General features: G+C 47.3%; 2 protein-coding genes across 2 annotated transcripts in view; one reads left to right on the top strand and one right to left on the bottom strand.

Moving 5' to 3' along the window:
- Positions 1-25,138, top strand: part of LANCL2 (LanC like glutathione S-transferase 2) — a 240,610-nt gene that overhangs the window by 15,761 nt on the left and 199,711 nt on the right. The window lies entirely within an intron of this gene.
- On the bottom strand, positions 14,210-25,013 carry LOC118924996 (neutral amino acid transporter B(0)-like). Its single transcript, XM_057505306.1, has 8 exons — positions 23,120-25,013; positions 20,694-20,736; positions 20,222-20,269; positions 19,184-19,350; positions 17,117-17,350; positions 16,169-16,363; positions 15,892-16,026; positions 14,210-14,456 (listed from the first exon to the last, which is right to left on the bottom strand). Exons 1-8 carry the CDS (start codon positions 23,683-23,685, stop codon positions 14,324-14,326), a joined length of 1,521 nt encoding a protein of 506 aa, XP_057361289.1. The 5' UTR covers positions 23,686-25,013; the 3' UTR covers positions 14,210-14,323.

The raw sequence follows: 25,138 nt of genomic DNA, 5'->3' as shown, positions 1-25,138 counted from the left end.
CTGTCTGAAGGCTCAGCTGGGGCTGGAGGGCCTGCTTGCCCATCACTCACAGGGCTGTGGGCAGGCTTCTCTAGTTCCTGGTTGAAGCCTTCAGGTTGTCACCACAGGAGTCTCACCACAGGCTGCTGGCTTCCCCTAGAGTGACCGAAGAATGTGCTAGAGCACCCAGGATGGAAGCTGCAGTCATTAGCAATGTGACCTCAGTGGTGAAGCACCATCCCTTAAGCCAAGACCTTACACCCAGCCCACACTCACGGGAAGAGGTCGCACAAGAGTGTAAATACCCAAAGGCTTAGAGCCCTGCATCCCGGACGGAGATCTGGGTTTCTTGGGGAGGCAGAGGCATAGCCATAGCTCCCTGGCTGTAAGAAACGAAATGTTGCTGTTGAGCCAGTGGAACTTGCTAGAAATATGTCCTCCAGAACCATGAAATGAGTGTTGTAGTTAAGTGAGACTATATAAAGAATGTCATGGGGCATGAGAGAAGGAAGAAGAGAGATTAATTCTGCCTGTTGACATGACGAGTAGCAGAATATATCACCCCAAAATACACTTCTTGGAACTGATTACTTTTGAGAAATGCAGAGGAGAATCTCTGAAAATAAGTGGTAGATACCCTTTTGTAAGAAACATGTGCATGTATAAAAGACGTCTCCATTTGTAAGGACATCTCCTTGTCTGTACCAGGTAAAGAAGGATGACTAAATATGCAGAAGCTCTTATCGTGGAGAAGGCATGGACGTAGATCTCTGTAAGAACCCCAGCCATGTTTACTGTGCTTTTCCCGGTCACCTCCCCACTACATCTCTTTCATCTTTAGTTGAAGATGGTATTTAAGTGGCAACTTGAGCCCTCTTGGGGAGTTACTCATTTTCCTCTTTATCTCCCCTGCATATTTGAGGTATACATGGAACTAAACTTCTGTTTGTTTTTGTCATGTTAATCTGTGTTTTATTACAGGGGGAGAGGTGGTCTCAACAAAGAAGAACCTAGAAGGAGAGAGGGAAAATTATTTTTTTTCCCCTCTAGGCATCAGGGAAGGCTTTTCAGATAAGATGACATTTATGTGGTGCTTGAAGGGTTAAGTGATGTTAAACTCAGGCGTATTTTTAATTTTTTTTAAATTTTATTAAGGCATTATTGATATACACTCTTATGAAGGTTTCACATGAAAAAATGTGGTTACTACATTCACCCCGTTATCGTGTTCCCCTATACCCCATTGCAGTCACTGCCCATCAGTGTAGTTAAGTTGCCACAGAGTCACTATTTGCCTTCTCTGTGCTGTACTGTCTTTCCCTGATCCCCCCACACCATGTGTGCCAATCATAATATCCCTGAAACCCCTTCTCCCTCCCTCCCAACCCACCCTCCCTCACCCCTCCCCTTTGGTAACCACTAGTCCCTTCTTGGAGTCTGTGAGTCTGTTGCTGCTTTGTTCCTTCAGTTTTGCTTCATTGTTATATTCCACAAATGAGAGAAATCATTTGATACTTGTCTTTCTCCACCTGACTTATTTCACTGAGCATAATTCCATCTAGCTCCATCCATGTTGTTGCAAATGGTAGCATTGGTTTCTTTCTTATGACTGAATTGTATTCCATTGTATGTATGTACCACTTCTTCTTTATCCATTCATCTACTGATGGACACTTAGGTTGCTTCCATATCTTGGCTATTGGAAATAGTGCTGCAGTAAACAGGTGCATATGTCTTTTTGAATCTGAGAACTTGTATTCTTTGGGTGAATTCCTAGGAGTCGGATTCCTGGGTCAAATAGTATTTCTATTTTTAGTTTTTTGAGGAACCTCCATATTGCTTTCCACAATGGCTGAAGTAGCTTACATTCCCACCAGCAGTGTAGGAGGGTTCCCCTTTCTCTGCATCCTCACCAGCATTTGTTCTTAGTCTTTTCAATGCTGACCACCCTAACTGGTGTGAGGTGATATCTCATTGTGGTTTTAATTTTCATTTCACTGATGATTAGTGCTGTAGAGCATCTTTTCATGTGCCTGTTGGCCATCTGAATTTCTTCTTCGGCGAATCGTCTCTTCATATCCTCCACCTATTTTTTAATCAGGTTATTTGCTTTTTGGGTGTTGAGATGTGTGAGTTCTTTATATATTTTGGATGTTAACCCCTTGTCAGATATGTTGTTTACAAATATATTCTCCCATACTGTAGATGCCTTTTTGTTCTGTTGATGGTGTCCTTTGCTGTACAAAAGCTTTCAAGTTTGATGTAATCCCATGTGTTCATTTTTGCTTTTGTTTCCCTTGCTCGAGGAGATGAATTCAGAAAAATGTTGCTCATGTTTCTATTCAAGAGATTTTTGCCTATGTTATCTTCTTAGAGTTTTCTGGTTTCATGACTTACATTCAGGTATTTGACCCATTTCAAGTTTACTTTGGTGTATGGTGATAGACAATAATCCAATTTCATTCTCTTGCATGTAGCTGTCCAGTTTTGCCAATATCAGTTGTTGAAGAGGCTGTCCTTTTTCCATTGTATGTCCATGGCTCCATTATCTTATATTAATTAACTATATATACTTGGGTTTATATCTGGGCTGTCTAGTCTTTTCCATTGGTCTGTGGGTCTGTTCTTGTGCCAGTACCAAATTGTCTTGATTACTGTGGCTTTGTAGTAGAGCTTGAAGTCGGGGAGCATAATCCCCCCAGCTTTATTCTTCCTTCTCAGGATTGCTTTGGCTATTTGGGGTCTTTTGTGGTTCCATATGAATTTTAGAATTATTTTCTCTAGTTCATTGAAGAATGCTGTAGGTATTTTGATAGGGATTGCATTGACTCTGTAGATTGCTTTAAGCAGGATGGCCATTTTGACAATATTAATTCTTCCTAACCAAGAGCATGGGATGAATTTCCATTTATTCATGTCCTCTTTAATTTCCCTCATGTGTGTCTTATAGTTTTCAGGTTATAGGTCTTTCACTAACTTGGCTAGGTTTATTCCTAGGTATTTTATTCTTTTGGATGCAATTGTGAATGGAGTTATTTTCCTAATTTCTCTTTCTGCTAGTTCCTCATTAGTGTATAGAGATGCAACAAACAGATTTCTGTGTATTAATTTTGTATCCTGCAACTTTGCTGAATTCAGATATTAGTTCTAGTAGTTTTGGAGTGGATTCTTTAGGATTTTTTTATGTGCAATATCATATCATCTGCAAACAGGGACAGTTTAACTTCTTCCCTACCAATCTTGATGCCTTTTATTTCTTTGTGTTGTGTGATTGCCATGGCTAAGAACTCTGGTACTAAGTTGGATAAAAGTGGTGAGAGTGGGCATCCTTGTCGTTTCCTGATCTTAAAGGAAAACCTTTCAGCTTTTCACTCTTAAGTATGATGTTGAGTGTGAGTTTGTTGAATATGGCCTTTATTATGTTGAGGTACTTGCCCTCTATACCCATGCTGTTGAGAGTTTTTATCATGAATGGGTGTTGAATTTTGTTGAGTGCTTTTTCAGCATCTATGGAGATGATCATGTGGTTTTCTTCCTTCTTTTTATTGATGTGGTGGATGATGTTGAGGGATTTTCAAATTTCATACCATCCTTGCATCCCTGGCATGAATCCCACGTGATCATGCTGTATGATCCTCTTGATGTGTCTTTTAGTTCGGTTTGCAGATATTTTGTTGAGTACTTTTGCATCTGTGTTCATCAGGGATATTGGTCTGTAGTTTTCTTTTGTTGTGGTGTCTTTGCCTGGTTGTGGTATTAGAGTGATGCTGGCCTCATAGAATGGGGTGTATCTATTTTGTTTAATCTTTGAGAAAATAAACAAAATAGATAAGCCCCTAGCCAGACCAATCAAGAAAAAAAGAGGATCTACACACACAGACAGAATCAGAAATGAGAAAGGAAAAATTCCTCCAGACACCACAGAAATACAAAGAATTATTAGAGAATACTATGAAAAATTATATGCCAGCAAACTGGATAACCTCAAAGAAATGGACTTTTTAGAAAACTACAACCTTTCAATGCTGACCCAGAAAGAAACAGAAAATCTGAATAGACCAATTACCAGCAACAATATTGAATAGGTAATCAAAAAACTATCTAAGAACCAAAGGCCTGGACCAGATGGCTTCATTGCTGAATTTTATCAAACATTTAGTGAAGACCTAATACCCATCCTCCTTAAAGTTTTCCAAAAAGTAGAAGAGGAGGGAATACTTCCAAACTCATTCTATTATGTTTTTTCGCCCCTTCAAGTTTAGTTTGTGTATGTCTTTGGGTTTGAAGTGCATCTCCTGTAGGCAGCATATAAATGGGTCTTGCTTTTTTATCCATTCTGTAACTCTATGTCTTTTGATTGGTGCATTCAGTCCATTTACATTTAGGGTGATTATTGATAGATACATACTTATTTCCATTGCAAGCTTTGGATTTGTGGTTACCAAAAGTTCAACAGTAACCTCTTGCCTATCTAGCAGTCTGCCATAACTCACTTATTATGCCATTATAAACACATTCTGAAGATTCCTTTTTTCCCCCCTTCTTTTTCTTCCTCCTCCTTCTGTTTATATGTTAGGTGTCATATTCTGTATTCTTTGTGTATCTGTTGACTGACTTTGTGGGTAGCTGATTTAATTTTGCATTTGGTTAGTATTTAATGGGTCTACTTTCTTTGTTGTGGTTTTATTTTCTCTAGTGACAGTTATTTAGCCTTAGGCACACTTCCATCTATAACAGTCCCTTTAAAGTACACTGTGGAGATGGTTTGTGGGAGGTAAATTCCCTCAACTTTTGCTTATCTGGGAATTGTTTAATCCCTCCTTCAAATTTAAATGATAATCTTGCCGGGTAGAGCATTCTTGGTTTGAGGCCCTTCTGCTTCATTGCATTGGATATATCATGCCACTCCCTTCTGGACTATAAGGTTTCTGCTGAGAAGTCTGATGATAGCCTGATGGGTTTTCCTTTGTAGGTGAGCACAGGGCTCAAGTAGTTCAGTTGCAGCAAGGAGGCTCCCTGTAGCTTTGGGACCGTGGTGGGTAACACGCTGGCCTACCTCTATGAGGAGCGTTGGATGCCCTTTGCTGCCTGTGCACACTGTGTGAGACTGCACACTACTTGTTGGGCATTCTGGAGGCATCCAGCGTGTGCTACTAGCTGGAGGGCAGCTCACTGCTGGGTACGCCCACCGCAGGGACATCATTCCCTGGGACTACAACATGGACCTGGGCATCTACCTGGAGGACATGGGCAACTGCGAGCAGCTGCAGGGCACCAAGGTGGGCTCAGTGTTGGACGAGTGCAGCTTTGTGTGGGAGAAGGCTGTAGAGAGTGACTTCAGTGTGCAGTACAGCAAGAGCAATGACCTGCATGTGGACTTGTGTCCCTTCTACCCCCGCAATGGGATCATGACCGAGGACATGTGGCTGGACCACTGGCAGGATGTCGAGATTCCTTAACACTTCCTGCAGCCTCTCGTGCTGCTGCCCTTTGCCAGCTGCATGGCCCACGTGCCTAGCAACTACCGCTGCTCCCTAGAGCTCAGGTTCGGCCCGGGGGTCATCAAGAACCCTGAGTACCCCAATCCTGCACTCCTGAGATTGACAGGAAGTGTCTGAAGCTTCAGCACCTGTGCCTAGGGTTGAGGGGACATTCGGGCACCAGGAGCTGTCATTTTTCTTGGTGCTGCTGGAATTTGGTGGACAGGCCAGGGATGCCAAGCCGCCCTGTAGGGCCCAGCACCGTCCTGCACATCAAAGAAGTGCCCTGTCCAAGGTTTCCAAGAAGCTGGGCTCTAGGGCATGGACAGTTTTGGAAAGAGAGGAAGAAAGTATAGGTTCTGGGGCTGGACTGCAGCAAGTCAAACTCCAACTCTACCACTTAGTTTGTTGGCTTTGAGCAAGTGTCCTGTTTCTCTGTGCCTCTGTTTCCTCAAGAATTCAGGGAGTGCTATCAGTGTCCAGCACACGAAGAGCCCTCTGGACACTTGCTCACTGGGGTTCTTTCTTCCACTAGAGGGCGCCATTGTCCTGCTGTGGGGCCAGAGCCTCTGCTCCATAGCTCTTGCATCTCCAGCCTTTGGTCTTCTCTCCAATCCCCACTGCCTGGCCAGTCGGACAGGATGCCTATCTCTGCTTCTTCCAGAACGCGACCTCCTCCTGGGAGAGCCCTGTGAGGCGCATGCTGCTTTTAACCCCATCTTGGGGATCAGGAAACAGGCTCAGATCTCTGAGGTGCAGCTGTGGTTAAGAACCACTCCGTGTTAACTGTGTTACCTCGTTATTTTAGTTCTCCGCACCCGTTAGCCTACTTGCTAGGTGGGTTAAACAATAATCAGAGCTCACATTTTCTGAGCACTTACTGTATGTCATCGTTCTCAGTGTTTCACACAGATGAACTGATCTATCCCTTGCCTCAGTCCTCCGAGATGAGAGCTGCTATTGTTCCAATTTTACAGATGAGGAAACTGTGACCACAATGGTAATGTTACTTGCCCAAGGTCAGACATCTTAAGAAGTGGCAGAGCGGGAAGTTGAACCCAGCCTGTCAGACTAGGAGCCCACACGGAAGTTGCCCTCTGTGCCCCTCTCTACAATGGTTTGTAGAGGGACTTCTGGGAAGCCCCACCACTCAGCGGGGAAAGCGATGGCTGCCTTCCTTTGGTAATCATGCACTTAAGAGTAAATACTGTTCGGCCGTGTACCCCCAATGTGTGTATTTATTTATAAGTTATATACAGGTACCACTATCATTCTGTATGTTAGTAATAAGGCTTAAATTATTCCAATCTAAAAGTAAAAATATATGTTTTGTTTACTTCTCATTATTCCAGTCACTTGTCCCACATACCTCCCAGGAATGTGCACCTGGCTTTTGAGACCACAGGTTCAGAAGTGGGGTGACCTGGATTCAAACCCCAGTACTGCTGCTTCCTACCACTGTGAACCTGGGCTGTCCTCACTGCCTCTCTGCAACTTGTTTTACACCTGGAAATGAAGGTAATGAGTGCTTACCCCACGGGGGTGCTGTGAGGCACTGGAGTGGAGTCAAGACTGGGTTTGGTTCCTGTCTTGGCCACTTAACCTTCTTTGTGATCTTAGGCAAGTCACTGCCTCTTTCAGCCTCTAGGTTGGGCAGAGGGATTGCTGATATACTGCAGAAGTGTAAAGCCCTTGGAGGAGGGGGCAAGACAAGATAAGATGCAAATTTGGCCCAGGCTCCTGAGGCTCAGACTTCCAAAGCCTGACTTCTTATAACTCAGCCTCTGTTTTTACCCACTAAACCTGCAAATGGCTGGCAGAGAGACTGTTGGGTTCTCATGGAGCCTTATAGGGACGTAATGGGGATGATCTGGGTTATCCCTGTGATCGGGTGGGGGTTTTGGCTCTTGGAAGGCATGGCCTAGAGGTGGAGATATCTTATAATATGCAGGGCATCTCCACACAATGAAGTATTGTTCCTTGTCACACACAGTTTTAAATGTGCCATTGGACTTTTATGACACATGGGTGATACTCAAAATACTTGGCAACTGGCACAGTGATATAAATTAATATATAAATATATGAACGAAAATTTAAAACATTTTTCTTCTCTAAATAATCAAAACCATCTACCTATATATACATAGTTCTTTAAATTGTTTGCCAAGAACATAAGTTGAAGCACGAATCATTCAGAAGTTATTGTAAGGATTTTGTTTTTAGAAATTGTTGGTGTGATTTTTTGATTGACATACCTGCGTATTTCCTATAAACATATGCATGTTTATAATATAACCAAGCCTTAGAGGTGATTTGATTAGGGAACCACATCAAATGGTTCTAGCAATTGTCCATTAGACTGAGACCATCAGGTGACTTGAGTTATCAGTAGATGAAGAATTCTCTTAACATAGTGTTTTGATGTTTTCTCCACTCTTTGCTGCCCCTCAGCTAACAGCAGTTACATTAAAAACTTTTCTAGCCCTTACAGTACTATCTCATAGTTTTGTATATTTAATATCTTTATTACGAACTAAGTAATGAGATGACAGAAAACCCGTTGCACCAATTAACTTGAAAAATGAGTTTATATCAGAACATGTATTTTTGAATTTTACTGTTTGCTCACTTACTTTTGTACTATTAACCAGCCAGAACTGAAGTACTCCAGTATTTTAACCAGCACATCCCTACCAGTGCATACTAGCTTAAGTTTTAACGTTATTTGGAAAAATCAGGTTAAGAATTATCTGAACTCAGGAACTAATTTTCTCCTCATGCAACGTCCTCTTTGTAAGGTTTTAATAGGTTCTGAATTTTCCAAGAAGTGCCACTACCACGTTAAATAAGGGTAGCTTATATGTGTTTTGTTTAAAACTTGGCCAAAGACTGTCAACAATCTTGGAAAATCACGTTTCACATGGCCTGTGGTAATTAGACACTGATACCCCATGTTTCCAGCCATGATGAGAACTGCACGCATTACAGGAATAAATATCTGGCTACCTCCTTGGGTTCTGGGAGGTGGCCCCACACATTCATATATTGAAATGCATATTATAAATGACTATCCTTTTATTTCTCCTTTTTATTACAGTTAGAGCCATGTAGAGACTGTTTTTAAAATCATGTGCAGGTCATATTGTCCATGTAGTTCATTTCAGGAGAGCCAAGAGGACTTTCCCAGAGCCAGCCTTCAAGCCAGCCCAGGGCACTGGTATGGCCATGCTGATGGGGAAAACATGAAAACATTATTGATTACTGTTCTGCTGGTCAATGTCACTGCCACGAGCCCCCTATTATTACCTTCCTGGGGACACCCTGGACCTCTTCACACCCAGAGAAAAAGGTGTTCACAATGGGCACAGCGGGAGGGAAGGGGACCCATGTCCCAGATGCGGTTGGGGTGACTGATAGCCTGACCAAGTAGTAAATACTTTGTGTATGCCTCATCTCCCTGCGCATTACAAAACATTTGCTATGAAAAGTAAATGCCTCTCAAAGATCTACATACAACACACGTTATACACAACGGCCCCAAACTGGAACCCACCCATGTCTGTTAACAAGTGAGTGAGTAAACAAATGGTGCATCCAGACAATGGAATGCTCTGTGGTGATTTAAAAAAATAAAAAAGGAATGAACTACTGATACATGCAAAAACATGACTAGATCTCAAAAGCATCATGCATGTACAAGAAACAGAATGCAAAAAGCTACATACTGTATGATTCCACTAATGTGAAATTCTAGAAGAAATCAAACTGATCCTTAGTGACCAAAAGCAGCTCAGTGGTTGCCTGGTCCTGTGGTGGAGGGTGGGACAGACCGCAAAGGAGCAGGAAGAAATTTGATGATGGTGGGAATATTGTGTATCTAAGTTTTGGTTTTTCATGAGCATATGCATCTGTCAAAACTCCTCCAATTGTTGACTTTAATGAATGCAGTTTATTGTATCAAATTATACCTCAATAAGGTTGATCCCCGCTCCCCAAAGAAAGCAGACTGGGAGGGCAGTTCAACAAGCCTAGATTAATCATTCTCTACAAGGGACGAAGCTGAGTCATTAGTCTGTGACTGCCTGCCCCCCATACTGTTATTCTGAGTCCAGAACTCAGGACCAAGCCCAAATCAAGAACAGCCTGAGCCTCCCTCCCAAGTCAGGTTCCTTCAAAAGAGCAAGAAGGTGTCCCAGTAATAGGAGTGGGTGGATCAATGGAGGAAGGGAGGGAGAGGTGGGAGCCCCGCCCCAGAGTGGCTGTCAGGTGCTTTTCCTTCTGTTCTTATGTAACCTTCACCAGTGGCCTTTGGGTAAGACATAGCCATTGTCACCAGAGGGTGAGCCCCATGCTGTGCTGGGCATAAGGCAGTGAACAGGACAAACGTGGCTCTCTCACGGAGTGATCACATCCTAGTGGAGGCCAGGTCTGGGAGCCACTGAAGCCCCAGTCCACCCTGGGAAGGCTGGGATGGTTCCAATCTTTCTGTATAACGGAGATCAGCATTTTAGGCAAATCAATGGCATGTGCCCAAAAAATTTTTTAAATGGCAGAGAAAAAAGTGGGTAGGTACTGTTTGGTGGAATTTAGCCCAGTTACAGTGTTTATGTATGGACACATATTGTGTATACAGATTGTATATGCAATATATTACATCTGCAGGTATGCACCTTTTTAAATACGCATCCCTCAAATTCTAAATCCAATGCACTTCCAACAAAGCATTAAATAGTAACTATCTTGAGCAGGGAAAATGATGCCTTCACAGTTCCACCCAAAACCCCAACTGATTTCCCCATGCATCATTAAAACAATCTTAAAAACTTACATAACAACCCACAAAGGAGTTTGGCATACTAGAAAGCATTGGAAATCTCAGTGACTGTTATTCAACACTTAACAAACTCATTAGTGGTTATGCTGTGTGCAATACACGATTCTGCCCAGAACCAGATATGAATTATATTTTCCTTCTGCACTGCAATTATCATGAGATGTAACTAAATAAACTGAAAAATGATGCTAAAGATACTGAAGGTACCATCGATAATGGAACCCAAATTGGTGCTGCCTCTAGGCACCTAGCAGAAGTCTACTTAGGGACCGAGGTTGGGGGCCATAGTATCAGTAGCGTGTGACACGCTGCAGCAGTGCGCAAGACAGGATCCTGCTCGGACAGGTGAGCTGCACTTGGTATCATCCATATCCTGGATATCTATAGGAGTTCAGCAGTTGCAGAGCAGTTTTTTAATTCAAATAGCAAATTCTGGATTTAAAAAAGCACGTCATTTTTGGGGATGATTTGGAAGTCACAGTTCAGCTACCAATGGAGTCTTGCATTCCCACATAGGTGATTATAGTGGAAAATGAATTCCCACCATGAGCTGTGCAAAATTCTTAAATGGAAGATGATATACATAGGATAAAATGCACACCTTTTAACTGTACGGTGTCATTCTACTGAATATATACATCTGTGTAAGCAGAACCCATATCAAGATATTGAACATTTGCTGTATCACTGAAGGCTGCCTTGTGTCCTCTCCCACTCAGTAAGTTGCCCTCCTAGATCACCACTGTTCCAATTGCTCTCCCCATGGACAGTTTAACCTGTTCAATATCTTCATATAAATGGAAATGTACAGTATGTACTATTTCCAGCTTCTTTCACTCAAAATATTATCTGAGAGATGCATCTAAGTTGTACATTAATACTCGATTTTTGCTGAGTTGTTTCCATCATACTTATGACTTTGCCAGTTTATACAACTGACTCATTTCCAAATGTTGGCAATTGTGGAGAGATCAGCTATACATATTAATATATCAGTATTTTTATGAGCAGCATTTCATTTCTCTTGGGCAAATACCCAGCAGTGAAACTACTGAGCTGTAGGGCACATGTACATTTTAACTTGATAAGCAACTGCCCAGTGATTTTCCAAAGTGATCGAATTACTTTGCATTCACCCCAGCCACGTGTGGGCTGTCCAATTGCTCCACATCCTCAGCAGCATTTGGTATTGTTTTTGTTTTGTTTTGTTTTGTTTTTTGTTTTTGCCATTCTGATAGGTGGGAGTGCTATCTCCCTGTTGTTTACAATGGTGTTTTTTGATGAACAGATAGTTTATTTCAATGTAGTCCAACTTACCATGTTTGGGTTTTGTTTTTCCTGTGTGGCTAGTGCTTTTAGTCAAATTCTTAAAAACATCTGATGAGATATGCTTGACAATTTTATTACTCAAAAATGTCCTCTGCCCAAGCATATATGTTCAACTAATATACGATAAAGGAGCCATGGATATATACAATGGGGAAGTGATAGCCTTTTTAACAGCTAGTGTTGGAAAAACTGGACAGCTACGTGTAAGAGAATGAAACTGGATTATTGTCTAACTCCATACACAAAAGTAAACTCAAAATGGATCAAAGACCTGAATGTAAGTCATGAAACCACTAAACTCTTAGAAGAAAACATAGGCAAAACTCTGTTGAATATAAACATGAACGACTTTTTCATGAGCATATCTCCCCAGACAAGGGTAACAAAAGCAAAGATGAACAAGTGGGACTACATCAAACTACAAAACTTCTATACAGCAAAGGACACCATCAGTAGAACAAAAAAAGTCCTACAGTATAGGATAATATATTCATAAATGAATGACATATCCGATAAGGGGTTGACAGCCAAAATATATAAAGAGCTCACATGCCTCAGCAACCAAAAAGCAAATAATATGATTAAAAAATGGGCAGAGGATCTGAACAGACACTTCTCCAAAGAGGAAATTCAGGTGGCCAACATGCACATGAAAAAATGCTCCACATCACTAGTCATCACAGAAATGTAAATTAAAACCACAGTGCGATATCACCTCACACCAGTTGGGATGGCCAACAACCAAAAGACAAACAACAAATGCTGGCAAGGATGTTTAGAAAGGGAAACCCTCCTACACTGCTGATGGGAATGTAAATTATTTCAACCATTATGGAAAGCAGTATGGAGGTTCCTCAAAAACTAAAATAGAAATACCCTTTGACCCAAGAATATCTCTCCTAGGAATTTACCCTAAAAATGCAGGATCCCAGATTCAGAAAGACCACTATGTTTATCGCAGCACTATTTACAATAGACAAGAAATTGAAGCAACCTAAGTTTCCATCAGTAGATGAATGGATAAAGAAGATGTGGTACATATACACAATGGAATATCATTCAGCCAAAAGAAGAAAACAAATCCTGCAATTTGCAACAAAATGAATAGAGCTAGAGGGAATTATGCTCAGTGAAATAAGCCAGGCAGAGAAAGACAAGTACTGAATGATTTTACTCATCTGTGGAGTATCAGAACAAAGGAAAAACTCAAGGAACAAAACAGCAGCAGGCTCACAGAACCCAAGAATGGACTAACAGTTACCAAAGGGAAAGGGACTGGGGAGTGTGGGTGGGAAAGGAGGGATAAAGGGAATAAGGGGCATTACAATTAGCACACACAACATTAGGGGTGGTGGTTCACGGGGAAGGCAGTATATCACAGAGAACACAAGTAGTGACTCTATAGTATCTTACTATGCAGATGGACAGTGACTGTAATGGAGATGCGGTGGGGACTTGATAATGGGGGGAATCTAGTAATCACAATGCTGCTCATATGAGTGTATATTAATGATACCAAAATAAAAATAAATAATTAAAAAAAGATACACAAAATGGAATATTATTCAGCCATAAGAAAAAAACAAATCCTACAATTTGCAACAACATGGATGGAGCTAGAGGGTATTATGCTCAGTGAAATAAGCCAGGTGGAGAAAGACAAGAAACAAATGATTTCACTCATCTGTAGAGGATAACAACAAAGCAAAAGCTGTAGGAACAAAACAGCAGCAGACTCACAGAACTCAAGAAGAGACTAACAGTTATCAAAGGGAAAGGAACTGGGGAGGGTGGGTGGAGAGGGAGGGAGAAGGGGATTGAGGGGCATTGTGATAAGCACACATAATGTAGGGGGGCACAGGGAAGGCAGTATAGCACAGAAAACACAAGAAGTGACTGTATCATCTTACTACACTGATGGACAGTGACTGTAATGGGGATGTGGTGGGGACTTGATAATGGGGGATATCTAGTAACCACAATGTTGCTCATGTAATTGTATATTAATGATATCATTAAAAAAATGTCCTCTCGAGTAACAGTAGTACTTATCCTGCTCTTCCGGAGTCCCCAGAGTTCCAGGCAGTGTTTCTCTTAAAAACACTGAAGGGAAAAGACGACCTGGGGACAGAGTGGGAAGTATATGGAGAGAGTCACAGAATACACACACACACACACACATACACACACACACACACACCAGCTACAGCCATCAAAAGAACAAGCAAAGGAGCCAGCAACCGGTCTGAACATCCTTCAAATCCGTATGGTGCCCTGCGCCCTGTGCCCCAAGACAGGTAGGCCAGGCAGGCTCCCAGGATGGGGTGTAGAGGACACTACTGCTCCATCTTGCTGTTTCTAGCCTTGGGTGGAGGCAGGAGTTGAAGACTGGGGAGATTTGGGGTGACGCACACACACACACATACATCCCAGCAATGAGGCCTCTCTGATGTGATGTCAGGGAGGAGGCTGGAGCCCCCAGCTCCCTGGAGTGTGTGGGTAGAGACCCGGAGCCCAGTTTGTTTATTCATCCCTCCTCATGATCCCAGTGTTCAAAGTGCCCCTGGTCAGTGTAGGGAAGGTTTCTCATAGAGTTTACATGAGGGATTCCCTCTTGTAAGTGTCAGCATACCCCCCCAGGTCCTGCACCACAGTTTGAGGAGGGGGTTTCCCTCCCCAGTAGAGAGTGGCAGTGGACTCAGGGGCCCTCAGTCTTCACTTCGATCAGCTCGGGCACCGGGCTCCAGGACTCTGTGTGATCCACATAACTTTGCAGGAGTCCTGCCCCAAAGGCGTCACCTTCCACATTGAGGACGGTACGAGACTGGTCTCTGAGGGGGTAGGAGTGATGGAGAAGTGAGTGGGGGGGGCTGGTCATGCCCAGCCCCACCCCTTGCTCCCTGGTATCTTGAATTCCCCAGCATACCCTTCATGGAAGCCCGTTCTACTCCTGGACCCAGAAGCTTGTCCCTCCATCCTCCCTGGACCCCAAATGATCCTTCTGCCAACAAAGCACAAGACTTGTTCCTTCTGGAACCTAAGTCATCCCTCTCTCTTCCTGGGGCCCCAGAAGACCCATCTACATCTCCTCTTACGCCTGAAACCCTAAAGTCTACCTCAGGCTCTTCTCCCCCCTGGAATCCCAAGGATCTTTCCTTTGCTTCCTCTTTAACACTATGTGTGTGCATGTGTGCGTGTGCATGCCACTTTAGAAAATGAAGCTTTAATTCACATAGCATAAAATTCACCCTTAAAAGTGTACAATCTAGTGATTCTTAATATATTCAGACTTTTGCAACCATCAACACTATTTAATTTCAGGATCATTTCACCACTCCAGAAAGAAACCTCCTCAACCCATTAAGCACTGACACCCCCCCCACACCCCACCATAACCCCTCCTCCCAGCCCTAGGTAACCACTGATCTATTTTCTGTCTATAGATCTGCCTACTCCGGACATGTCATACAAATGGAATCATGCAGTATGTGGTCATATGTGTCTGCCTTCTTTCACTTAGCATAGTGTTTTCAAGGGTCATCCTTGAATGTGTACATGTATCAGAGCTTCATTCCATTTTATTGCTGAATAATACTCCATCATATGGGTATGTGACATTATGTACCCATTCATCACCTGACAGACATTTGGGTTCCCACCTGTTTATTTGTTATTCTGAATAATGCTGCGATGAACATTCATGGACAAGTTTTTGTGAACGTTTCCAAATTCTCTCAAGTATATACCTAGGAGTAATATTGCTGAGACATATGGTAACTCTATATTTAACTTTTGGATCCAAATTGTTTTATAATCTTGTATGTGCTTAAAAACTTAATCATGATAGCTCACAATAATGTAGCATTTACTACTGACGAGGGGCTGTTATAATGGAGTTGCATGTATTATGTCATCCAATCCTCAAGGAGAGACTAGTCTTTCCATTTTACAGTTGGTGAAACTGAGACACAGAGATTAAGTACTTGCCCAAGGTCACTAATAGCTAGCAAGTGTGGCAGTGGGATCTGTACACAAGCAGCCTGGCCTACAGATCCACTTTAGTAATCAACAGTGTGTGTTACCTTTCTGCGGTTCTCAAAATCCCGAAGATCACTTCCGGTCCTCTGACTGGAATATTCAAGCTCTCATTCCCTTTTCTCTAGACCTCCTTCCTCTCTTCTGCACAGAGGTGCTCAGTGAACCTCCTGATCCTCTCCTCTCCCAGGGGTACCCCTTACCCACATTGAACCACAAACCCGCACTTACAGAAGCCAGTCCACAGCCAGGATCAAGGAGACGTCATGAGCTGGGAGACTGACGGCCTCGAGAATGATGGCCACCGTGAGGACACCTCCAGCAGGAATGCCCGGAGCGCCCACGCTGGAAGTTATGGCGGTGACCCTGGGGGAGGTGGGGAGGTCACAGAGACGCCTTGGTAGTGGGAGAAGCTGCCACCCGAGCCCTGCTCCCCTCAGCCTGAGTTTACTCTCAGAGGAGGGGTCAGGTGCGTTGGGGGTACTAGCAGCAGTCACCCCGCACTCACAGGATGGTGATGATCTTCACGAAGTCCAGGGACTGGTGGTTGAGCTGTACAATGAACACCGCGGCCACACCATGGAAGAGCGCAGCACCGTCCTTGTTGAACGTGGAACCGATGGACAGGACAGAGTGGCTGATATGCTTGGCGACGCCATTCCTCTCCTCCACGCACTTCTTCATCGTGGGCAGCGTGGCAGAGCTGCTTGGAACGGGACCACCCTGCAGTCATCTCGGGAGGTGACCCCGACCGCCCCGCCCCTGTTCGCCCCAACGCAGGCTCGGCTCCCAGCCAAGGCTCCGCCCAGCAGCCTACACCTGTCCCCAACTACCCCCAGGCCTCCACCCAAACAGCTCCCTAGGTCTCCATGGCATTCCCTTTCCAGGGCCAGAATAGGGCTCCCCCAGAATGCAAGGATGCCAGCATGCCTGAGTCCTGGGCTCCCTGGGGAAGAATAGACTGCTGCCCTTCAAAATACACTCAAAAATCCATACCTAAATCCTGTGATGCCTGAGAGCTCACTGGCCCACACCCCCTTCCCACTGCACCTCAGATCCCCCCTTGCCTTGGGGATGTCGCTGCAGGGAAGGACCGAGTTCTGGGGGGACAGGTGAGCAGAGACAGGTGAGATACCGAGGGGAGAAGGTGGAAGGAGCTCCCAGAGGCTGGACGCAGGCTGGAGCACTAGCGTCCCAGGACCAGGCCTTGGCAGGGAGGAGGAGGGCTCTGAGGAAGGATGAAATCTCTACAGCAGTGGCTTCCTTAGAAATTCCTTATGGTGGCGGGGGTGGGGGTGGGGTGGAGGTCGGGGATGGCAGGACCTTATGAGAAACTTAGGAAAAGTATGCTCCCTGTACGCAGATCCAATGTCCCCAGATACAAAATTTCAGGGATCTTCTTCATATCAGGCCCCTTAGCTTAAAAATCCTGGCCTGTCCTACCCCAAGGCCACACCTGGAGGCAGTCATGAAGGCAGTGAACAGCGCTGTCCTGAAGCCCCACAGGAAGCGGTAGGGATTTTTGCAGGTGAAGACGAAGTAGATGAGGGGCAGCACCAGGAGCCCATGAATGACATGGCCCAGCAGGCAGCACAGGATGTATTTGCCGAGGATGGTGAAGAACATCCCCACGTCCTGCATCTTCACGATCGTGCCAGCCACCAGGAACAAGATGCCCACAGGGGCATACCTAATTACCCAGGAGACAGATTGCAGTTTCTGACCACATGCTCACCCAGGGCCAGGCACTGCGCCCAGCACATGGCAAGACCACAGCCCCCTCATAGTCAGGAGGTGCCCAGAGCAATGTGTGCTGAGGTTGACACCTCCCCTGCCATCCTCTAGGCTCTCTCGCCTTGAAGATAGGGCAGCAGGGAGATAAAAGACACCTTCATCACCACTTGGAGGAAGGTCACTAAGCAGATTTGGACTTAACACATGATGGAGAAAGAAACATCCACCGTGTGTGGAGCCATTTACATTTTCGAGTTTCCTTTACTATAGTAGCCAGTATGACTTAAACCAATATAATAATCTCACCACATCATGAAAAATGAAAAGGCTGTGGCTCATGTCTTAATAACAGCTCTCAGACCGGAAGCATTACTGATGTGCTAAGCCCTTGAACGTGACTGAATCTTCACCACGACACTATGAGGGAGCTCCTATTTTAGCTTCTTGCAGCTATAGTTGAATTAAACAAAATCTTATAGGTCTGTAAAACAGGGACATTAATGCTACCAAGCTCATAGGAATGTTGGAAGGATAGAATGAGATGCCAGTTGAAATGACTTGAAAGCATTTTGTACATAATACATCCTCTGTAAATTTCAGCTGGGATTATTATAACCATCTCCTGAAATAAGATCCCCGGCGTGTTCATGCCTCCCAAACAGGAGGCTTCCCAGGACTGCCTCCCTGAATGCTCAATTGCCAGGGCCAGTTGTCTCCCAACCCACTTCTCCTTAGTAGCAAAAGAAAGGCATCATTTCCCAGCCACCTGGGCAGCTAAGGTTTGGTTCTGGCCAATAAGATATGTCCAGCAGTTGTACAAGTAAAGTACTTGATAAATAGTAGCAAATATTGTTTACTGTGGACATGCCATATAGGTTAGTCACTGCCCCAAGAGCTTTATACTTTACAATCCATTTGTGCCCAGTACAATAGGCCCCATTTTCCAGATGGGAAACAGTCACAGCAGGATAAGCAACTTGTCATAGGGCACACAGCTAGGAAGAGGCAGCAGCACAGTGGGAACCCAAGCCTCCGCGACCCAGCCTCTCTGGGTAAGTGCTCTTACTCGTCAAGGAGCACTACATTCCACACAGCAGCTTCTTAGATGTTAGCTACACTGGAACCAGGGAGGGTGGGGCTGTGCGATTTGTTTAAAATGCAGCAACCCAGGTCCCTCTCCTGATTTCTGACCTTCTAGATCTAGCGTAGGTCCTGAGAATCAGTGTGAGACTGTGTGGAGATGAAACTGGGGAAAGGGGCAAAGGGGGAAAGTTGGACGTGTGTGCACATGTCTTCTTTTCCCTCATTATCTGAGGTGATGTAACAAAACTCATGTCTAACAATCATAGCTAACCTGAAGTGAATGCTCACAGGTTCCAGGCAGTTAAAGCACTTTCTAAGTGCTCCAACTGTACCTTAGTCACTCCTTTCTTCTTCGTGATAACCCTATAAAGTAGGCACTGTTTTAGACCGTCGATCCAAAGGCAAACATTTGATTACATTTACATCTCTGAAACTGAGATGCTTAGCTAAGCTGTGGTCACAGTTTGGCTGTCTTTGTTATCTTCCAGTAGGATCCAGAAGGTGCTAGCATCGGTCTTAGCTCTTTTGGACTACAACAGTGTCCTTTTATAGAGGAGGAAATTAAAGCACAGAGAAGGTAGTCCACTTGCCGGAAGTCACAGAGCCAGGGAATGGTCAACACTGGATTTGATGCAGGCCATTTGGCTTCAAGGAGAGGATAGAAGATTGCCTCATCCCACAACCCCAGCCCCCACCCACCACTTACCACATGATCCAGGACACCAGCACTATGGTGGCTTTATTGAAGGCATTGAAGAACCGGATGAGCAGCTCTCCCTCAGGCCCCAGCTTCTTCAGGGCCACACCAAAAACGATGGCAAACATCACCAGGCCTAGAATATTCATACCTTCCACCTCGCCTCCAACAGGCACCTTTGGGCAAGGAACAGATGGGGATAGGACGGCAACACTCGTTGAGCCTGCACAGTCACTAAGGGTCTCTCCTGGGTACTGCTAGGACCCAGCACACAACAGCGCCTAGGAACCCTTCCTCCCAAGGCTCAAGTCCAGGTGCAAGACAAATGGACCAGTCATGAGGGATCACCCAGAGTGGGCATGGGAACCCAGGGGAGTACAGGAGCTGAGAGAACAATGCCAGCTTGGCGGCGGTGGGGAGGAGAATCAGGGAGGGCTCCCTGGGAAGGGGCTAAGATCTGGATGGTGAACCAGGTAAATAGGGGTGGTGGAAGGTGCTGGAGAGAGGAAACAGTGTGTAACAGCCTAGAAATGAGGGCAACTTGAGCTTTCAAAGAACATAGAGAAATCCAGTGGGGCTGGAACGGAACAAGCCAGGCATAGGTGGCTGGGCAAAGGCAGGGTCCCATGGACTGTGGTGAGGAGCAGGCTGGACTTTTTCCTGAGGGCACTAGGGAGCATGCCGGGGCTTTGGGGGGCAAGGGAGAGGCAGGGTCAGGTTTCTACTTTGGAAGGACTACCCTGGCTGCCAGGCTGAGGGTCGGGGAGGAGGGGCAGGCCTGGGAGCAGGCCAGGGTAAGATGGGGAGAAAAGAGACTAATGGACCAGGGCCAGGCCATGGGGAGTGGGAAGAGGAGGCAAAATGCAGACTCCAGAAAGGCAAAAAAGACAGAAATGGGGAAGGGGCAACAGAGAGTTTAAAACAAATTCCACACGAAATATTAGAGACACAGAGCAAACAGAGGCAGAGTGACACCACAAAATGGAAAAACCCCAGCAGTGGGTCAATGGGTGCGCCCCCCCCCCCAATCCCTCCTTCCGCTCTCACCTTCACCTTGGTTCCATCGACCCCTCTCTCGTCATAGGTGGTAGCATACTGCAGGTGGGGTTGGGAGGAGTCAGTGTCAATTGCCACCGGGACTCTCCCACCCCTTGTTGACACTAGCAATGCTCAAAGGCTGCCCTAAGCGTCCCTTAAACATGACCTCACTTCATCCTGCCAGCAACCCTGCTGAGGTAGGACTTTCATACCTCCATTTTCCATTGACAGAAACCAAGGCCCACAGAGGTAGAGGCACTTGCCTGGGGTCACACAGCTAGGATTAGAACCCAGGATGGCTCAGAACTCATATTGTCGTTTCTCAATGAGGAGCATGGGTGGGTTTCAGAGCCACCCAAGAACCCTGCAGTGTGGCCTGTGAATATGTGGGCATGTGTGCCTTTCCAGGCACCACCGTGCTGCATCTGGCTGTCTTTCTCCCGGCCTACCACCCACCCCTCGGGATATCCCTCAGACTCACTGAGCGGAAGGCTGCAGACACCAGGTTGGAGGGGAAGACATTTCTGCAGAGATAGACATGGAGGTAGTTATTAGTACCAAAGGGGAAGGTCAGGGAGTATCTGGGGGCTGGCTTGGCCTTTGGGGGTAGGGGAGGTCCCATTTCCATCCAAATATGGCCCCCACCTATGCTGGAGCTAGGTTCAGTCATGCAAAGTGTGGGGAGTCTGAGCTGGCCTCCTAGGACCCCAGTAGGCTGGTGGTCCAGCCTGGAGGGATCGTGGATTGGTAGTGAGGAATGCTGGCTGCGTAGCACAGGATGGGCAGGGTCACCAGGGGCCTCAGCTCCAGCCCATAAGGCAAACCTAAGACCCTGGTCATTTTGCTTCAGCCTCTTCCTCCGGAGGGCTGGGAGGGCTGAGAAAAGTGCTGGCCCTGGGGACTGGCTGTGGGTGGGAGGCTGTGGGGGAAAATCTGGGTGTGCTAGAAAGAGGCAGTGAAAGAAGACAATAAGGGGCTGTTTGTGTGACAAATGTGCATCTGTGCTTCCGTGGCCACCAGTGTGTGACCATGTCTGAGTGTGACTCGGTGTGTAACAGCATTCATTAAACCCCAGTAAGTGTGTGACGGAGCCACACACTGGCCTTCTGGATCTCACACTGAGACAGAAATAACAGCAAAACGCATTTACAGTAGCTGTAGTGAGTGCTTTTCATCAATCTACTCATGTAATCCTCAAGCAGCCCTTTGGGATTTGCACTATTGTCCTGGTTTTGCAGGGATCCAGGTGAACCCGGGAGCCTTGGAGAATCGTACCTGGGTAGGAAGTGGTGGCGGGAGATTTGAACCCAGCCAACTGGCTGCCTAGTCCTAACCACTCAGGATCCTCCCTCTCACCAATGACGTGGGTGTACAGCTCTTGCTGTGGGTCGGCAGACAGTGTTGGTATCTGGCTGGGAGTATGGGTCAGTGTTCAGCTATGTGGGACAGTGTTGCTACGTGGCCACGCAGATGTGTTTGTGTGTGTATGTACTCTCGAACGTGTGCTCAGGCAGTGCTCAATGTATTGACATAGTGGCATCACTGCGTGGCTGTTTGTGTAAAGGGAAGTCAGTACATGGTGTGTGTGTGGCAGCTGGTTTAAGACCATGTGTCAGTGTGAGATGCCGCAGTTGTGGCTGAGTGTCTGTGGGCCTGTGTCCAGCTGTGTGTTAGTTGGTTATAAAGTTTTGTGGCTCTGAGATGTTCCAGCTAAGTCTGAGTGGCTGGCCAAGTATGAATTACATCTATTTTGGCACACGGGGGAAGCCCACACACAAACAGCCTTCAGGTGGGTGTGCCTGTCTGCAGGTTGGCCTGTACCCACCCAGGCTAGCCAGGGCCTGGCCAGGGCCCAGCTAATCTCCTGCAGCCAGGACGTGCTCCTCCCACCCCACCCCGAGCCTGTGGCAACTTCTGAACAACAAGCCTGCCCAAGTCTCTCATCTCAGCCTCCACAGATGCCCCAAGGTGCTGGGGGAACCCAGTCCCGTGACTCGTCACTTGCTTCCCCCACTTCCAGGAAGTCCCCAACCAACCTGGAGCCACTGAATCAGCAGGCCCCAAAGGCCAGGCCATGTGGGTGGGCCCAGCAGTCTGTCCTCCTAAAAACAGGGAGGCTGGGTGGGGAGGGTACTTTCTTGGGTGGGGAAGCAGAGGTCAGAAGGAAAAGTATCTGCCACTTTCTGATTGGCCCCCTTCTGGGCAGCCTTGTTGTGGGGAGCCCAGACAGAGGGGGACAACAGGAAGGAAAGTCGGTGGAGGGGGCAAGGACTCTCCAGGAGCAAATACAGGGGAAGCCACCAGGGCCCAGCTGCAGCGGGTGTGGAAGGGAGGCTGAGAAGGCAGCCTGGGCATGTCCAGGTAGCCCACGGTGCGGGGAGCTCTGGGGCTGGAAGAGCACCTGGGGAGGGTCACTCGGGTGTCCTCAGATCCTCCAGGGACTCCTTACTCAGGGGCCCCAAGCCCTCTGACCCTAGACTCAGATCTTCAACCAGAAGCCCCATCCTGGAGCCTTCGCTGCCCAAAGATCCCCTTCCAGGTTCCTCCCAGGGTTCCAACCCGCTCAGGAGAGACCCTCGTCTATGCTCCCGACCCTTCTGAGCACTCCTCATCCTCCCCCCCTCCAGGACTGTTGCCTATCACTCTCATGGCCCTTACAGCCCCAGGCTGCACCTTTACAAGCCTCCCTTCCCCAATCTGCCCTCACCCTCTGTGCCCTGACCCCACAGAGGGCCGGAGCTTCCCCCACCATCCGTGCCGTCGTGTCCTTCTGAGGCCCTTGGGATGACCTTTCTCTGGAGGGCCCAAAGCGCCCCCCCACACCCCCCGTTCACGCGGTCCCTCCCGCCATCCCTAATGTGGCTGAAGCAGCCCCGTCTCCCCTCCACCGGGCGGGCGGGGTCTGACCTCACAAGATCCAGGAACGAATAGAGCACCTCCTCTCTGGAGTCCCCTTCCACGGCGTCCGTGGCTCCGAATGAGCTGCTGGCGGCGAAGGCGACGCCTGGCTGCAAGGCCAGAGCCAAGCCCACCCCGAGCGCGGACGCTAGCAGTGTGGTGACCAGGAAAAAGAGCAGCGTCCAGGCGCCCAGGCGGCCGAGCGCGCTCGGGTCCACGTTGGCGGCGCCGCTGATCAGGCTGCACACCACCAGCGGCAAGATGATCATCATTAGCAGGCGCAGCAGCAGCTCGCCCGGGAAGGCGAAGGCCTCCAGGCCCGCGGGGCCCAGCGCTACTGCGCCACCGGCCCACGACACCCCTAGCCCCAGCGCCACGCCCGCCACCGCAGCCGTCACGGTCAGCAGCACCAGCAGGTTGGCGCGACGGCAGCGGCTCACCTGGTCGCGGGAACCGCAGCAGCCACCTCCCGCTGCGCCCGGGTCCTCTGTGGGGACCAACTCCGGGACATCGTTAGCGGTGGGCTCCGCCGCCGCGAGCCCCTTGGGGTCTCCCTTAGGTGGATCGGCCATCATGACGGATGCCTCGGGGCTCCCCAGCGCCCGGAAGCTGGGAGCTTCCTGGGGGTCCTTCCCAGGACGTACACGTTCCTCAGAACTGAGCCGAGTAACAGAGCCTGGAGGCGGGAACTCGGGAGGGTTCCTTGGAGTGGTGAGTTCGCAGCGCCTAAGTTCCTTGGCTCTTGGGAGCTGGAGTGTCGGGGACTGCTAGGCTGGGCGCTGGGGCTCTGATCTTCCAGACTGTGTCCGGTGCCCCAAAGCGGTGACGTGGGAACTCCTGGGTTCACTTGGGCGTCAGGCACACAGGACTTTCTCAGGCTGGAACCTGGGGTCGTTGACTGCTGAAGAAGCAGCCCCCACGGCGGCGATCTTCAAGAGGTACTGGTGGCGCGGACCTGGGACCCCTGGATCTGGAAGGCGGCGACCTAGGTTGCCTGGGTCCTGGAAACCAAGGGCTCGGGAGCCCGAGTCTGGGGCCCGGGAGGCGCAGATCCGGGAAATGGGGAGCCAGTTCCCTGGGGCCGGGAGGGGAAATCCAGGCCCCTGGATGCGGAAGGCGGCGGTCCGGGATCCCAGAAGATGACGGCTATCAGCCCAAAGGGAACCTGCTGCGCGCGCCGCGCCGCTCTGAGCGGAGTTGGCGGAACCTACAGGGATTAAGGGCAGGGGTGAGGCTTTGAGAAGGTGGGGGGCTGGCCGAGGGCGCTGATTGGCTGCAGCGGGTTTGGAGGCCCCCCACTCCTGGGACCGAGGGGCGCGGCCCGGGTGAGGGTGGGGCCCGGGGCAGGGAGTCGGGCAGACGCTTTTCCCCGCCAAAGGAATTGGGCGGTTTGGGGCTGCTAAACTGCAACTAAACGGAGTCGCAAGGGTGTCCGCAGAGTGGAAGTGATCCGCCGGTGCTTAATTTGGAAACCTGCTCCTACTGGAACTCCTCCCTGAGTTCCATCTTGTGTCTCCTTTCGGATTTGAATTCCTCTAACGTAAAACTCAGATTAAAAGGCTCATCCCTCGCATGATTGGTTTAAGATTTAAGTGAGATGGAGTTATTAATTTTAAAATGTTAATAATTTTTAAGTAAATGTTCCCAATTCAGATTCTGACACAGCAATTAATGGCAGTTAGTATATTTGGGATTGTAATCCACTTTGCCCAAGCAAGGTACCCAATTGGCAATTCAGCCATTAAAAATTGTACTTTGAATTAATGACTGTGCTAATACATTTACAAATGCTTTCACCGAATATTTCTTCTATAGTTCATTAGAAAAATTTTCAAACGAACACAAAAATGTAAAGTATTTTACAGCACCCATTTACCTTCCACCTATAGCTTACAAGTACTGCATCACATACCTCTATATCGTACTTCCATCCATTGGTCTCTCTATCCGTCTGTCCATTCACCTTTTTCTGATGAATGCCAAAGTAAGTTGCACGCATCAGTGTGCTTTCTCTCTAAACACATCACC

Source organism: Manis pentadactyla, chromosome 7, assembly GCF_030020395.1.
Source record: "Manis pentadactyla isolate mManPen7 chromosome 7, mManPen7.hap1, whole genome shotgun sequence".
NCBI classification, from domain to species: Eukaryota; Metazoa; Chordata; class Mammalia; order Pholidota; family Manidae; genus Manis; species Manis pentadactyla.
Note: the sequence above shows the minus strand (reverse complement) of the source record. Positions and strands in the feature narration are given on the sequence as shown.